A 17,211-nucleotide genomic window follows, 5' to 3' on the forward strand; every position below is an offset into this window, starting at 1 on the left:
AACAACGGTGCCTGAACGAAGCATATTTGTATACCTAACCCTTAACTGTACCCCACAATATCATAATAAAAAATATTGATTATTTAAAAAAAAAACAAACCACACAATTCCATTCAAAATAGCCACACACAAAAAATCAAATACCCTGGCGTCTTCCTCACCAGAGATGTGAAAGACCTTTATGATGAAAACACTGCTCAAAGAAATCAAAGATGACATGACAAATGGAAAAATATCCCATGCTCATGGATTGGAAGAATCAACATTGTTAAGATGTCCTTCCTACCCAAGACAATCTACAGATTTAACACAATACCAATTAAATTACCAGCAGCATTCTTCTCAGACCTGGAAATGACAGTACAGGAATTCATATGGAAACATAAATGACTACAAATAGCCAAAACAATCCTCAGCAAAAACAAACAAACAAAAAACAAAGCTGGAGGTATCATACTCCCAGACTTTAGAATTTATTATAAAGCTACAATAATCAAAACAGCCTGGTATTGGTATAAGAATAGGCATATAGACCAATGGAACAGAATAGAGATTCCAGAAGCAAAACCTCAATTTCTCAACCAACTCATCTTCGACAAAGCCTCCAACAGCAACCACTGGGGAGAGGAGAACTTATTCAGTAAATGGTGTTGGAAAAACTGACCACATGCAGAAGGCTAAAAACAAGACCCCTACCTATCACCACACACAAAAATCAACTCTAAATGAATCAAAGACCTAAACATAAAACCTCAAACTATAAGAACCTTAGAAAATGCAGGACACACCCTAATGGAAATTTGAACTGGCAACCGATTCCTGATCAAAACCCCAAGTGCCCACACTGTAAGAGAGAGGATAGACAAGTGGGACCTCATCAAACTGACAAGCTTCTGCAAAGTCAGAGAAACCACCAAGAGAGCAGGGAGACAGCCCACAGACTGGGAAAAAATATTTGCCAACTCTATGTGTGACAAAGGCCTAACATCTAGGATCTACAAGGAACTCCAAGGGGCCGAAAAGGAAAAAACTAACAACTCCATTATAAAATGGGCAAAAGATATGAATAGACACTTCTCAAAAGAAGACATACGAGCAGCCAACAGATACAGAAAAAAATGCTCAGCCTCACTAGTTATCAAAGAAATGCAAATTAAAACCACACTGAGATACCACCTAACTCCAGCCAGTATGGCCATCATCAATAACTAAAAAAACAACAGGTGCTGGAGAGGATGTGGTGAAAAGGAAATACTTATACACTGTTGGTAGGAGTGTAAGCTAGTACAGCCTCTGTGGAAAACAGTGTGGCAATTTCTAAAAGATCTAAAAATCGACCTTCCATATGACCCTGCAATCCCCCTACTGGGAATATACCCAGAGGAACTCAAGTTCTATGAAAATAATACCTGCACATGTATGTTTATTGCAGCATTGTTTACAATAGCAAGAACATGGAACCAACCATGCTGCCCATCAAAGAGGACTGGATATAAAAAAATGTGGTACACATACACGATGGAATATTATGCAGCCATAAAGAGGGACAAAATTATGACCTTCATGCAACTTGGATGGACTTAGAGTCTATAATACTGTGTGGTCTATCACAGGAACAAAGAACTGAGTATCACATGTTCTCACTCATAAGTGGACCTTGAATTTTCATAGAACTATAAGAAAAGGATGGGCAGTAGCGGGAAGCTGCCGGGGGGAGAGGGAGGAGGTGGGATTGGCAGCGGTAGGAATCTGCCGGGGGGAGGCTGGGGGCACATCTCATCAACAAGGGGACCTGCATAATGAACATTTGTATACCTAACCCTGAATTGTACCCCACATCTTTAAAATAAAAAATGAAAAGAAAAAAAAACCCAAAATAAACCCCCAAACAACAAAAAAGAAAGTTATTCTCTTTCTTTGTTCTATACTGTGTTCTTTGGAAAGAAATCTCCTTCCGTTGCCCACACTTAAAGAGTAGAAATTGAGGTTGGACTCTCTCCATAAATTATTTGCTATTATTCTGCATGGGAGATTTATGTTTAACTTTTTAAAAATTGACAGTTTTCTAAAGTGGTTGTACCATTTTATACTTGCACAAGCAGTGTCCAAGAGTCTGAGTGCTCCTCATCCTCACCAACACTTGGCATTGTCAGTCTTTTAAATTTTAACCATTTTAGTTGTGACATGGTATCTCTTTGTAGTTTTTAATTTACATTCATGATGACTAATAACGTTGAGCACCTTTTCATGTGCTTATTGGCCATTCTTTGTGTGTGTGTGTGTGTGTGTGTGTGTGTGTGTGTGTAATATCTATTTAGGTCCTTTTCCATAATTTTGATTTGGTTTCTTGTCCATTTATTATTGAATTGAGGAGTTATTTGTATATTCTAGATACAGTTGCTTGTTCAGTGTGTGCATGAAAATATTTTCTACCAGTCTGTAGCCTGCCTATTGATTTTCTTATCTGTGTCCTTTGGTGAGATGGATTTAAGATCTTAGTGAAGAGATTTGGGGACCTTCACCCATCTGATGATGCTAATTTTTATTGGTGTGCTGGTAGACATAAAGATTATAACCTTTCTTTCTTTTTTTTTTTTTGGAGTTGAAATCTCACTTTGTTGCCCAAGCTGGAGTGCAGTGGCACGCTCATGGCCACCCCAGCATCGACCTGCTGAGCTCTGGCGATCCTTACCACCTCAATCTTCCAAGTAGCTGGAACTACGGGCACGCACCACCACTCCTGGCTAATTTTTGATTTTTATTGTAGAGATGAGGTCTTGCCAAGTTGCCTGGGCTGATTTCGAACCCATGGGCTCAGGCAATCCACTCGCCTTGGCCTCCCAAAGTGCTGGGAATACAGGCTGAGCCACCGAGCCTGGCCATAACCTTTCTTTTCAACCTTATGTTGCCTTAAAATAAAAATTTCAAAGGAAGCTGAAGACTTTTCATAGTAACAATGATTGTGTTGCTGGGTATGAAGGTTCCAGATATAACCGTGTGGGAAGATCGTGCTGTCCTTTGCCAATTATGCCTTCTTCTTTTCCAAGAAGTGTTGGCATAATCGTGAATGATACAATGCAAGAGGGGATATATGCGACATGCTGTTCAAGTCAAGTCCTATAGACACTGAGGAATCCAGCCTGGGAAACAGTAACAACAGCAGCTGCTGCTAGTATTTTCTCAAAGATTTGATGACAGGGTGCATACATATTAACAGCAAAAGGAGAGAAGCCAGACTCTTGTAGAGAAGAAGGAATTCCCCTTAGGTAAAGTGGCATCATGTAGTATTCAATATGGACTCATAAAGTAGATTTGGAGAGATGCTTTCCAGCTTGACTTGGAATAACAACAGTAGTTAAAGAACAAGGTTTCTCTGTTAGGTTCACATGTGTACTCATTTACCAGCCAACTCGGACACATCAGCTCCCTGAATTGATGCTTGGTTCTAACACTGATAATCATCACCTCTAGTCTCACATTTGCTTTTGTATTTGTGATAAGGTTTGATTTTCATAATAATCACAGCTCTAAAGTTGAAAAGCTTGTGTAGTCTCTAATTTGCACTAAGAAAATACCGGCTTCTTGGTTGACTACTGTCCATTTTTAATTATTTGGAATAATATTTAACTGTAGGGAAAAGTATATGGAAGATATTTGTATACTTACTCTTTATATCTAAGCAGTTCTGAACTGAAAAAAAGACCCCTCGATACTTTCATTTGTTTAACTGTGATTTCTGAATAGTAATGGCTCTGTTCTCCTTGATTTCCATGGGTTCCAGTTCTATTCCAGAGTTCTCCATTTGTTTACTACTCTTGATCCCACAAAAATAAAAAAAATAAAAAAAGAATTACTCAAGGAGGAAATGCCCAGGGCTTAGAGTTACGTATGGATAAAAAAATAGAAGAGTAAGAGCTACTTGTAAAGAGGAAAACAAATAAGGCTGTCAGGAAGACTTAAGAGTCTATGGTGTTTCTTGGCACAATTTTAACAATTCCAAAATGTGAAAAAGTTTGTACATTAAAACACAGCTCTAATCTTTTTTTTAAAGTTTTCTCTTGAAACAGAATATGATTTTTTTTTTTTTTATTCAGACAAAACTCTATCCGAACGTAGCTGTCATCTTTTGCTAACTGCTCATTCTCTTGCCATTTCAGGTAAACCTGTTTGTGCTGCTCTCTGTGGTTTGTGTCCTCCTAAATCTAGCTGGATTTATCCTAGGCTGCCAAGGGGCCCAATTTGTATCCAGCGTACCCAGGTGTGATCTGGTAAGCTTTCCTAAAACATCATTGTGCATCTGGGCCAGCTCTGGCCGTCTGGAGTTCTTGGAGTGACTTGTAGCATTTAGCATCAGGGAAGAGTCCTAAAGTGAAATCTTAAGTTTGTGAAAAGAAGTGGGAGAAACAAAACAAAGAACTGCCTGCTAATTATTTCACCCGGGTTGTCAATTACTTTTTTTCAAAGCAGGAACTAGCCAGCATAACCTGAATACCACAGTAGTATAATGCACCATTAGTTAGTTAATGGACGGATCAGGTGTCCACAATCAGTCTACTTCTGCCTTTATCTAAAGAGAAAAAGTGGATTTTATCAGAATACAGGTCAGAAATCCTTTATTTGAAAGCTTAGGAGGCCAGGTGTGTGTCAGCATTTGGAGTTTTTCTAATTTTAGGAGACACGTATTGTGCATATACCATTTATTATGTAGCATGCCAGTGGAGTCTGGGACACCAGGCTATAATCACAACTTTGGATTTTCAGAGCTTTCTGGATTTCAGAATTGTGAATAAGAGGTTGTGAACCTGTATTATCTCTGAACTTTTTAAAAAAAATATTTAATTATGGTAAAATATATGCGAGATTTACCACTTGAACCATTTTTAAGTATGTAGTTTAGTAGTGTTAAGTATAGTCACATTGTTGTACAACCAATTCAAGAACTCTTTACATTTTGCAAAACTGAAACTCTGCACATGTTAAACAATGGTTCCGTATCTCCCAATCCCTGTCAACTACCATTCCACTTTCACTTTTCTGACTTTGGCTACGCTAGGCACCTCATACAAGTGGAATCATGCAATAATTGTCTTTTTGTGACTGGCTTATTTCACTTACTATAATGTTCTCAAGGTTCATCCTTGTTGTAGCATGTGTTAGAATTCCCTTCCTTTTTAAGACTGAATGATATTCCATTGTATATGTGACACGTTTTGATTATCCATTCATCTGTTGATGGATATTTAGGTTGGTTCCACTTCTTGGCTATTGTGAATAATACTGTAGTGAACATGGGTGTGTAATGCTTCTTGGAGAGCCTGATTTTAATTCTTTTGGATATATACCTAGACATGGGATTGCTTGATGATATGGTAATTCTATTTATAATTTTTTGAGGAATGTGTTTTCCATAGTGACTGTACCACTTTGAAGAATTCTTTGAAGAATTCTACCAGCAAATTCTTCACCAACACTTGTTAGTGTCTGCTTTTTTTTTTGAGTCAGAGTCTTACTCTGTCGCCAGACTAGAGTGCAGTGGCACACTCCTGGCCACCGCAGCCTTGACCTCCTGGGCTCCGGCGATCTTTCCTCCTCAGCCTTCCAAGTAACTGGAACTACAGGCACGCGCTACCATGCCTGGCTAATTTTTTTTGATTTATTGTAGAGATGAGGTCTCGCCAAGCTGCCCAGTCAGGTCTCAAACCCACAGGCTCAGGCAGTCCACTCACCTCGGCCTCCCAAAGCGCTGGGATTACAGGCTGAGCCACCAAGCCCGGCCATGTCTGCTTTTTGATAGTAGCCATCCTAAAGGGTTGAAGGTTTATCTCATTATGGTTTTGGTTTACATCTCTCTTATGATTAGCGATGCTGACCATCTTGTTGACCATCTTTTCATATGCTTGTTGGCTGTTTGCGTGTCTTCTTTGGAGCAATGTCTATTTAAGTTCCTTTCCTTGTGCATTTATAATCAGGTTATGTTTTTGTTATTGATTGAGTTGTAGAAATTCTTTATATATATTCTGCATACTATATATATGGTTTGCATTGAATATATTCTTAATTAAAATTTTTTCCACCAACCAACTCTGTGATTATTTCTGATGATATAATTGTAAAAAGTTCGGCAAACCTTGAAAGTGTATGATAGCACTTACAAATTATTTTCATTCCCACTATTCCGGAATAGCACAGTTAACCATTTGGCCATGTTCTATGTATCTTATTATGCACAAAGACACACGTAGTGGGATCATGTTATAATCAGCAGGGTCATATTATAATTGATGTATTTCATTGGGGAAGCTATTTGCAAATTAGATCTATTTGGGGGAGGGAGGGCTTTCTCCCATTTTCCTCTCTGCCTACTTCAATTCCATAAAAACAAGGAAGGAATTTTATTTCATAAAGTTTTAATGCTCATATAATCTTACACAAATAGGTATGAGGTGGGGTTATTAATAATTTATTTTTTTAAGAATGGGATATATATTATATCCTTCCCCGCATCTTTTCTCACTTAAAGATGCATCTCTTAGAGATATAGTAGAAACAGATCTAACACTCTTGTTTTCTTCTAATAAGTTCGTTCACTGTTTTGTTTAATCTGCTTTGACTTGAGTTTTGACCAATAGAAACAATTCTGCCATGAATATCATTCTGCATATCCTCCTGAGGGCTTTAGTCCTAAGTGTACGGGGAGTTCCCAGGGAAAGGGACTGTTCTCAGCAGTGTATCTTTTCTTCTGTGTGACTCATATATTACTACATATTCAGCCATCTTAAGAGTCTATTTTTGAGAAGTTGAGGTAAAAGTTACAGTGAAAGGCACATGTCTTAAGTGTGTAGTTCACTGAGTTTTGACCAGCGTATACACTCATCTTCATCAATGTATACACCCGTATTATACCCTACACAAGATCTAGAACGTTTCTATCACCCTAGAAAGTTCTTTGGTATTTCTTTTCAGGCAGTCTCTGGTCTCTGATAGGCAACCACTGTTCCTGTTTCTTTCACCATAGGTTAGTTTTGCTAGTTCTTGAACTTCAGATAGCTAGAGTCATAGTGTGCGAACCTTTTTGTGTCTGATACATTGCTCAGTGTAATGTTTTTGAGATTCATCCATATTTTTATATTGCAAAAATTGTTTGCTTCTTTTCTTTTTTTCAGAGCAGTATTTCATTGAATAAAAATAACACAATTTGTTTGATCCAGTCTTCTGTTGATGGACATTTGGGTTGCTTCTGGTTTGGGGTTATTATGAACAAAGCTGCTGTGAACATTATTGTATAGGTTTGGGAGTGGGGGGCACTTTTCCTTTCTACTGAGTACCTGAAATGGCTGGGTCATGTGGTGTTAAACAGGTTTTCAAAGAGGTTGGGAAAGTAAGCATTTTTTAACTTAACATGGATAGTCAGTCCCTTTATTAATGCACGTAAACTCATATTTCTACTAGTGACTCCACATTTCCACCAGAAAAGTGTTTCTGTTTCTTTAATTTTTTGCATGTCTGATGGAGCAAAGTGGTGTTATTTTAATTTGTAATTCCCTGATTGCCAAAGATGGCACTGTCATTTTTAAAAGGGCTCCAGAAAATTTTCACATGCAGCTGGTGTTGAGAACCCTGATGTTGGAGGGTGACGGAGGAAGACAAGGATCGGACAGCTCCAGGCAGTATTGTCAAGGTTGAAGTGTGGATGCTTATCATTTAGGGTTAGGGAGACTTCTCCAGGTTTGTTTCTGGGTAAGTTGAGATTGAAGAGAACTGAGAATGAGTTTGTAGAAATATTAGGCAGAGATGGGCTTAAGGACAGAGGTGAAGGTATTAGATTGTCGAGGATCAGGAACAGGGGAACAGGAACACAATGTGCAGTTCCCTGGAATCATTTTGTACAGAACTGCAGGTCTTCCTTGTATTCAGTGGGCAGAGTAGTAATTGATATTCATGATCATTTGTATAATGATTAAACTTTCAAATAGGCTCGTCTGAAGGGATTAACTTTCACCCATCTGAAAAATGTTGCCATCCAGACTGGTTCACCCCAAAGGTTCCAGATAGCTGATGTTTCCGTATACTGGGACATCTATGTTACGTAAATAATGCAACATAGGCCCCACATAGGCCTGGTTTCTTGCTTAACTGAAAGCCTTAACTCAAGAATGCACTTGTGTGGGAAGGGAGTACTTTGTAAAATGAGACCTAGTGTTATCTGAGGGAGATAGAGTACTCAGGTAAGATCTTGAGGCTTGTACCAAGTACAAGAAATGAAAATTGCACTGCATCATGTTGAAAAAAGTGAATTTGCTTCCTGTAGGGCAGGGGTCCCCAACCCTGAGGCTACACAACAGGAGGTGAGTGGCTGGAGTCAGCAAGTGAAGCTTCATCTGTATTTACAGCTGCTCCGCAGACTCGCATTAATGCATGAACTCCGCCTCCTGTCAGATCAGTGGCTTTAGATTCTCATAGGAGCGCAAACCTTGCTGTGAACTACACATACGAGGGATCTAAGTTGCACGCTCCTTATGAGAATCTAATGCTTGGTGATCTGAGGTGGAGCTGAGGCGGTGATGCTAGCACTGAGGAGCGGCTGCAAATTCAGATTAGCATGAACAGTTTGGTTTGACTGCACATGCCCCCCTCCCCTCAGTCCATGGAAAAATTATCTTCCATGAAACTGCCCAAAAGGTTGAGGACCCCTGCTGTAGGGAAGGAGCGGGACTCATGGACACCAGCAAAACGGAGGATGGTCCTTCATCTCCAAGAGCTGCTTATTTGTTACTACTAAAGAATCTTACTAGTATTAAAACAGGAAGTTCTCAGCTGGAGATTTAAAGGAGAAAGGAGCAGTATTAAAGGAGTGCTATTTACCTGCTGAATTTAGCCTGGTGTAAGTGCTATTATTTGTTATGTAAGAGGCGCAAAGAGAACGCCAAGGAGAGGAGAGAAAAGTTCCCACTTGCCAGGTCCCTGCCTAGACAAAGTCCATCTGAATGGCCATAGGAGTTTTCCTTCAGAAGGCAGAAATCTAGATATTAGTGGCAGAAGGCATCTTAAAAAAATGTGAGGCACCGGGCTCGGTGGCTCAGCCTGTAATCCAGCGCCTTTGGGAGGCTGAGGTGAGTGGATTACCTGAACCCGCAGGTTTGAGACCCGCCTGGGCAGGAGAGACCTCATCTCTACAATAAATCAAAAAAATTAGCCGGGCGTGGTAGCGCATGCCTGTAATTCCGGCTACTGGGAAGACTGAGGCGGAAGGATCGCCAGAGCCCAGCAAGTGGAGGCTGTGGTGGCCGGGAGTGGCCACTGCACTCCAGTCTGGGCGATGGAGTGAGACTCCAACTCAAAAAAAAAAAAAAAAAAAATGTGAGGCAATGGAAGAAAGACTCTAAAAGTGACAGTCTCATGCTTTTGCCTGTGGGGTTATGGAACAAGGTGTGGGGGCATTGCTGAGTGAACAGTCTCTATAAACAAACTAGAAAAGGATAGAACCAGGTGGGGATGGATTGACAGAGATCAGGGAGCCCACGGAGGTAACTCTAGTTGTAATTCCTTATACTGGAGAAAAAATTTGCATCAAAATCTGATGTAACTGTAACTCATTCCTTTCAATGTGGTTTCAGGACAAAGAATTTTTAAAAGTTACAGAATTTATGGGATTTAGAAGAGGCAAAACTAATCTCTGTGGGGAAAACATCAGAGCAGTGGCTGCCTCTGGGGGTGGGGGGCAGGGATTGATGGAGCAGGGGCATGAGGAAATTTTCTGCAGTGACAATGATATTTTATATGTCACTGAGGGTTTGAATTATACCAGTATATGTGTTACTCAAAATTTCTCAAATGGCATACATAAGATTTATGTATGTAAATTTTTTTGGGTGTAAATTTTACCTCAAAAGAAAAAGAAATTATAACCAAACAACAAGAAAAGTTTTTTGTTGTTCAGTAGTGGAATTTTTTTTCTTAGCTTTTTAGTCAACTTGTATGGTAAGGAACCAAATTTTTTCCTAATTGGAAAAAACACTGTGAGAAGTTTTATGATGACTAGAGGTTAAAAACATTAATTCAATAAGAAAAAAGGCTTCCCTCCCCCCCACCCCCAATTAGGAGATAAAGCACTGGGGATGTTAGTCATTCTTAAAGATCCCCGAACAGTTTTGCAGCAAGTGAAGTCAGAGGTACCTCATTAATGTAATCATCAATGAAAGAGGTATAGCCTTTCCTTTTAGGCAAAACAGAAGGAGCCAACTTCAATAGCTCAAGCAGCAGAATGAGTAAGAATGACACTCTGCTCTCAAACTGTGTGTTATTAGTCGAAATCAGGTGTTGACTATTTTCACAACCTGACTCAAGGAAAATTTGGAAAAGTGACCAAAAGTTTGGAAAGCATCTCACTTAAAATTTGTGCAGTTACTCTTCAGTGATATTATCACTTCAAATAAAACAACAAGAATCCATGACTACACTGAAGATGTGAACAAAGAGGTCTCTTTGCACCTAATGGTCTAGGGTTGCTGTTCACCGAATATACCATGTGCTTCTTACAGACATGTGGTAGAATGGGCTTCCCCACCTTCTTGGAATTAGATGAAGCCATATGATTTGCTTTGGCAATGAAGTCGTGAACTAAAGTGATAAGTATCATTTGCAAGAGGAATTTAACCAAGGTTGCCAGGTTTAATAAGTAAAATTACAGGATGTCCAGTTAAATTTGAATTTCAGATAGATAGTGAATAATTTCTTAGTATAAACATGCTTTGTGTGCTGTTTGGGGCATACTTATACTAAAACATTGTTTATCTGAATTCAAATTTAATTAAGCATCCGGTGTTTTATCTGGTAACCCTACCATAAGTGCCAGTGTGCAATTTACCTGCCATGTGCTCTCCATCTCTCCGACGTGGTGACCGTGCCATGCCATGGAGCTGGTGGGTGTTCCATCAATCTGGGTCCCTGAGGGAGGACGGTGCCCAGAGTCCACTGCTTACCTGACAGGTAGCATATATAAGACATAACCTCTGTTGGTAAGCCATGGCATATCCTATCCCATTCTGACTGATAGATGCCTTACCTGACCTGGAGTCCTTGCTGTATCTCATTCTGTTTGGTTGGTGCTCTGAGATGTAGCCAGGGAGGTTTTTTTCCTTAATAATTACATGATTGTTCTACCTTTCCCCCCCGCTTAAGGTGGACTTAGGTGAAGGCAAGATTTGCTTCTGTTGTGAAGAATTTCAACCAGCCAAATGCACAGACAAAGAAAATGCCTTGAAACTCTTTCCGGTTCAGCCTTGTAGTGCTGTTCACCTCCTACTTAAGGTACCTCGGATAGATTCCCAACCCCTACCAATAAGTACACCATCATGCCCCCAAAGAAGGCAGTTACTTGAAATATTCCTATTCTGTTACTGCCCTCAAACAATTAAGCTGCTGAAAGCACATACGAGTGACCCCTCATCGTGACCCAGAGATGGAACTGAGTGCAGAAAGAACCACAGATTATTATGTGTGTTAAATTATGTATGGTCCACTTTCTCTGTGTTTGAGAACTGTAAGATAGTAGAAAATGGAAAGAAGCCCAACTATATACATGTCTATGCATACACACACACACACACACACACACACACACAAATGCAAATGTAGCTTTTAGCAAAAACCTTTATATCCCACACTCATTTGTCATTGTTCTAATGCTCAATTTGTTGGCTTAAGTGAGTCATATGGACTATTGAGGTCTGTGTCTGGGACATGTAGACTAAGAAGCGAGATTGGCCAGAAAGTATAGGAGACATTCAAGCACCTTGTCTCTTGTTTAATAAGCAACAACTCTAATAAGCAAAAAGATTTTTAAAAACAAACAAATAATCTCAGTTGAAGAGAAATACAAACTCAGCCTTTATCAGGGAATTGGATAAAAAGGGTACCATAGGCCAGGCATGGTGGCTCATGCCTGTAATCCCAGCACTTTGGGAGGCCGACGTGGGAGGATTATTTGAGCCTAGGAGTTTGAGACCAGACTAGGCAACATAGCGAGACCTCATCTCTATAAAACATCAAAAAATTAGCTGAATGTAGTGGCATACCTCCATAGTCCCAGCTACTCCAGAGGGTGATGTGGACGGATATAACCAGAGGTTGAGGCTGTGCTGAGGTGTGATCGTGCCACTGGCACTCTAACTTGGGCGACAGAGTGAGACTCTGATTCAAAAAAAATTGTGCCGTGACTGAGGGAATACTGGCCTAGTGAGTGACAAGATCAACTGGTGAATCTTGAGGTATGTCTTTTGCACAGTCCACCTTGGCTGGCTTCTTTAGATCTTTGTTTTGGGTTTATTTTTGGTGGGGAGGGGGAATCTCTAGGCAAAGAGAACCATTTGAAACTACCGGCTCTAGGTTATGTGGGATGAACAAGTGGCCTGCTTTCTCTGGCTTCTGCGTTTTTGGTAGCTGAGTCACCCCCAAACTTTCTGAGCCAGGACTTAGCTTGGGGAAAGCCCTGCTAAGGAGCCGGGACTGTAGCAACAGAAACCTGTGGGATGGCCTTTGCTGCTATTTTGAGATGTGTGTTTTAGTGGAGAGAAGTCCTATTTATGCTCAGGCTGGCTGGCTGGCCTCTGCATTGTCCTAGTTGGGTACTTGGGATGGCACAGCCAACTCCTCCTGAAATAGAACTGGTGGCCACAAATTAAGAAGCATGCTGTCCTGGTGGGAGGCTGTGGGAACGGTGAGACTGGGAATCACAGTCCCTGGGGATACCAGCTCCAGAAGAGAACCTCGTTGCTCTTCTGGAAGGATTGTTTCCAGAGAGTATTCTGGAGCTTGCACAAAGAAATACTGTCATACCAGGTCTTTCTGGGACAGAGGGATTCTAGGATAAGTTTATGAAATTAAGAAGTACACATTATTGCGTGAGGGCCCTAATAGTAGCCAGCATTTGTTTAGCACTTTCCATGAGCCATTTACCTCCTAAATCCTTTACATACATTTTCTCATTAGCATTGTCTTATTGGGATAGTATTATTATTTAAAAAATCTTTTACGTTGCATTCTGGGCGTCTGCATTAAAGTACTTAGTGGTGTCATTGTTTCCTTGTTCCAGAAAGTCCTCTTTGCCCTGTGTGCCTTGAATGCCCTGACGACCACCGTCTGCTTGGTGGCCGCCGCCCTCCGCTACCTCCAGATATTCGCAACCAGGAGATCCTGCATCGTAAGTCTGTGCAAGGTGCCGTCATGGCTGTGTTTCAGCTGGGCCGGCCCTCAGACGCTTTTGTGTAATCCGTTGCTCTCTTCCCGTGCCTTTGTAATGAAGGCTGTTGACTGACCGAGGTGCTGTCTCACCAGGATGAATCTCAGATTTCTGCTGAAGAAGTGGAAGATCATGGGCGTATCCCAGACCCTGAGGACTTCGTGCCACCTGTGCCTCCTCCATCCTATTTTGCCACATTTTACTCATGCACACCCCGGATGAACCGCAGGTATCGGTCTTAAGCTCCTCTGCAGTACTGGTGGGGTGCTCTGGGTTTTAAAGATTGAGGGGTCTCCACAACTCACAGCATGAGCTCTGACTTTTCTTGGAAATCTAGACAGACTGTGATGTTTTTCGGGGGTTTCTAATCTCCCTGTCTCTGCCCCACTCTGTTTTCCCTCTGTCTGTGTCTCTCTTTCTCTCTGATAAACCAGATGTGTCCAGAGAAAAGTCAAACTTTGACCTAAAGATACATGTTTTCAATTTCAATTAGCTTTCTAGGGAAAACTGACACCCAAACAGATAATGGCTGTAATTTGACATGATTGAGACTCTCTGTTGCCCTGGAAACACTCTCAGTTAGGCCAAATCGATGCTTCATTATAACGTCATCAGCAGGACCCAATGATCATGAAATTCTTCCCAGCCATTAAAAAAAGATTAATTATTAATTGCATCTCCCTGGTCTAGAAAAAGTAGATACCATACTAATTTTCCTTTTCAAATTCTAGCTCAAAATTTTGACTTCTCAGGAATTATTATTTGTAGAATGAAATGCTGCATGCATTTGTCTGGTTGTTAGCAACTTCTAGAATTGAACCTTTCTAAAGAATTACTTCATTTACTCATTCAGCAAACACATAATCAATCCTCTGCCGCTTACAGTCGCTGTACTGAGTTAGAACTGCTCCCTCCCCAACAATGAAGGAGCTCAGGGTCTAGGTCATTAAAATGAATGTTGGAAGGATCACAGTAGTACTCCAAAGGGAGAAATGCACAAAGAAGCTTCTCCTAATCCAGAGGTGTGCAGTGGGTCAGGCAGTCAATGTGGTTCCATGGAAGAAGAGACCGGATGCTGAATTTAAAAGAAGCAAACCGCAGCATTATTCACAATAGCCAAGATATAGAATTAAAAAAAAAAAAGAAGAAGAAGCAAACCTATATTTGATTTTCCAGAAGAAAATCTCAACTCCACAGAAAGACTAGTGTCTTTAACTTGATATTAACAGGGCCAGACATTTCTATTTTTTAAGCCCTGTATTACATGTGAAGACTTGTTAAACAAATTTGGTGCTAGACTTGGGGTTTTTGGAAAACCATTTTCTCATGTTCAGGACAGCCATCTGTGACTTTGAAATGGGTCACCAGTGGGGGCTACCATCTAGATGCTGTTTGTATATTTTCAGTGGGTTATCTGCTAACTTGCCCCTCAGAACCATAACTGAACCCCACTTCCGTGCCTTCCCCTGCCCAGGCGGGGGCAGAGATGACCACAAAGCTGAGGGAGGGGGGCGTGTCAGTTGGGTGAACAGATGGCCTGGGTTAGGCCTGTGGGACAACTCAACCTCTCTGTTGTTTAGGGAGTGGCCTGCTGGAATTTGGAAACTTTAGTGACTGGATGACTTTCTTAGTCTTTGAGGAAATGAGCCAAGAATTACAGGGAATGAAGAGATATAGCATCACAACATATATTCTTTGTGCACCATAGGCCACATTTGCTAAAACCTTAGCTCAGTCTCAGGCTGTTTGTAGAGGGTACATCGGAGGACAGTAAAAATGACTGTTATCTCGTGGTCAGGAAGAGAAATGCCCTCTTCAGTAAGAATTCCTTGGCTCTCTGAGGTTGTGGGTAAGCATTTAGTTGACCTGAGAGGAGGTGACAGACAGATTTAGTTTCCTGCAGTGGCAGAAAAGGAAAGTGACTCATGTGGGTTTGGGAGTCGTGTTGTCCAGCGGCAAGCCCTGTAGACTCCCTGACCTTCCTTTCTCCTCTCTTTCTTTTCTCTGCTCCGCCATAATGATGCTTATCACTGTGGCATAATGATGCTTATCTCCACTCTTGGGGGACCTGGGTACATCCTTAGATTTGTCCCTTTGAGTCCTGAGACAGTCCCTGTCCAAATCCAGGCTGGAAGAAGACAGGCATGCTTCTCATCAGGAGCTTTCCTGTTAAGAATTTTCCAGAAGGAAGATGGAAAGAGAGGGTTCAAGCAAAACACCCTTGGGAGGAAGAAGCCATAGCCCAGTCTAAATTATATGCCTGGAGCCCTAGATAGCACCACCGATGGGCAAACACCTTCCTTTTCTGAAATTCTACCAATATCAGAGTCCAGTCTATTTTCCTTTTTAAAATGGCTACATTTATTCATGTTTAGATACATATTCTATCAAAGGTATTTTCAAATTTGACCGACTTTGCTAGATTCACGGTCTAAATCTGTGACACTAGCAGCTTAACCCCAATGGGTCATTTTCTTTGTCATAAGCAGGCAGGCAAGAATATTCACGAATGTTGTCGTTAGTACTTCCACAACCAATTATGTTAAAAGTTTTTGGATGATGGAGATTCCTCATTTCCTGTAAGGTATTATGACCTCTCAGAAGAGGTTTATTTATTTAACTTCTATAAATACAACCATTTCATGCATTGGTGTCTCCTTGAGAAAAGGCTTCTCAAGTTACTGTCGTAAACAGAAGCCCTATTGCAGCTAAGGCTTCTGTCCAAGGATGGGTCCTCTACTTTGTGAATTGACTTGTTGTAAGTATGGGAGGGGACTGTGCACCCCACATCCACCACTCCAGGGTGCCCCCCACCCTTGGAAATGGGCTTGAGCCAGGTATCTAGAAGGAGAGTCTCCAACCTATTTTGTGAACATGAACCTGGTTTTAACTCCGGAGAGGTAACCTGTTCACAGAAATTTTAAGCCTAAGGGGATGGGAGCCAGGTTGACATGGACATTTCTTAAAGGGAGGACAAAACAACCACCACCACCACCACCACCACCACCACCACCACCACCACCCACCCATTTCCTTTTCTAAAGACCTTCAAAACCCAAACCCAGATGAAGCTAGGTGATGCTTGGGGTTGAGTCAGTGCTCAGCTACAGGGCTTGGGGGAGGGGTGCCCCTGCTTCTCTTCCCCCTCCATGAGCAGCAGCAACCCCGTGGCCAGTAATAGGGTATAGCTTCCCAGTAGACAGAGTGGGGTCATTCTGTGGTCAAAGGCATATTTGTTGCAGCATTACCCTGGGATGAGTATCTAAGGCCTATTCGTAACATTAAAGCGAACATATTTTGCCTGATGTTTAAATTTCCTATTCATCTTCAGGGCTCACGAGATGCACCTGAAGGCTTCCTGGACTTAGTGATGAACTTGAAAGAGCCCAGACTCTGGAGTTTTCTGCAAAGGGTGGCCCTGGGCAGGTCTTTTACCATTTCTGAGCCTCAGTTTCCTCATTCACTTGCATTGCCACATGATTGCTGGGAATATTGTTATGAGATGATGGACATAAGAAGCTTTCTAAGAATAAAAACTTAGACCACGTTCTCCCATTGTGAGTTATGTGGTTAAAATGTTCTTGGCATGTGTTCTACTCTTAAGAAACATTTACCTCTTAATCTTACCCCTACCTTATTGAGAGAGTGTTCCAAAACTCTCTCATCCTTAGTAAACATTTGAGCAACGCTCCAAGATTGAGCAGGGTTTTGATTCAACCACCATGATCCATTTCCTTTTGCAATGGTGCTCAATCCTAGGTGTACATTAGGATCCCCTAGGAGCACTGGAAACAGATACCTAGGCCCACCACAGGCAATGAGAGCAGAATTTCTAGAGCTGAGGCCTGGGCCACACATAGTTTTAGAACCCTCCAAGGAAATTCAACTCTGTAGCCAGGGCTGAGAATCATAGGCATGGAGGGTGCTGGGGGGAGTACCAAGCTGCAGGATATAGCAGATCTGTTTCCCTTCAC

General features: G+C 41.3%; 1 protein-coding gene across 2 annotated transcripts in view; it reads left to right on the forward strand.

The window, feature by feature from the left end:
• The window catches only part of FAM189A2 (family with sequence similarity 189 member A2), a 72,078-nt gene that overhangs the window by 42,490 nt on the left and 12,377 nt on the right, over window positions 1-17,211 (forward strand). Inside the window, exons 2-5 of one of the 2 annotated variants that reach the window (XM_008066074.2) lie at window positions 4,158-4,268; window positions 11,179-11,307; window positions 13,091-13,198; window positions 13,333-13,466. In XM_008066074.2, coding sequence (XP_008064265.1) covers window positions 4,158-4,268; window positions 11,179-11,307; window positions 13,091-13,198; window positions 13,333-13,466 — 482 coding nt within the window. The remainder of the gene's footprint in view (window positions 1-4,157; window positions 4,269-11,178; window positions 11,308-13,090; window positions 13,199-13,332; window positions 13,467-17,211) is intronic. The other variant, XM_008066079.1, reaches the window with a different exon arrangement.

Source organism: Carlito syrichta, unplaced genomic scaffold, assembly GCF_000164805.1.
Source record: "Carlito syrichta isolate Samal-C Ts95f unplaced genomic scaffold, Tarsius_syrichta-2.0.1 Scaffold104763, whole genome shotgun sequence".
NCBI lineage: Eukaryota > Metazoa > Chordata > Mammalia > Primates > Tarsiidae > Carlito > Carlito syrichta.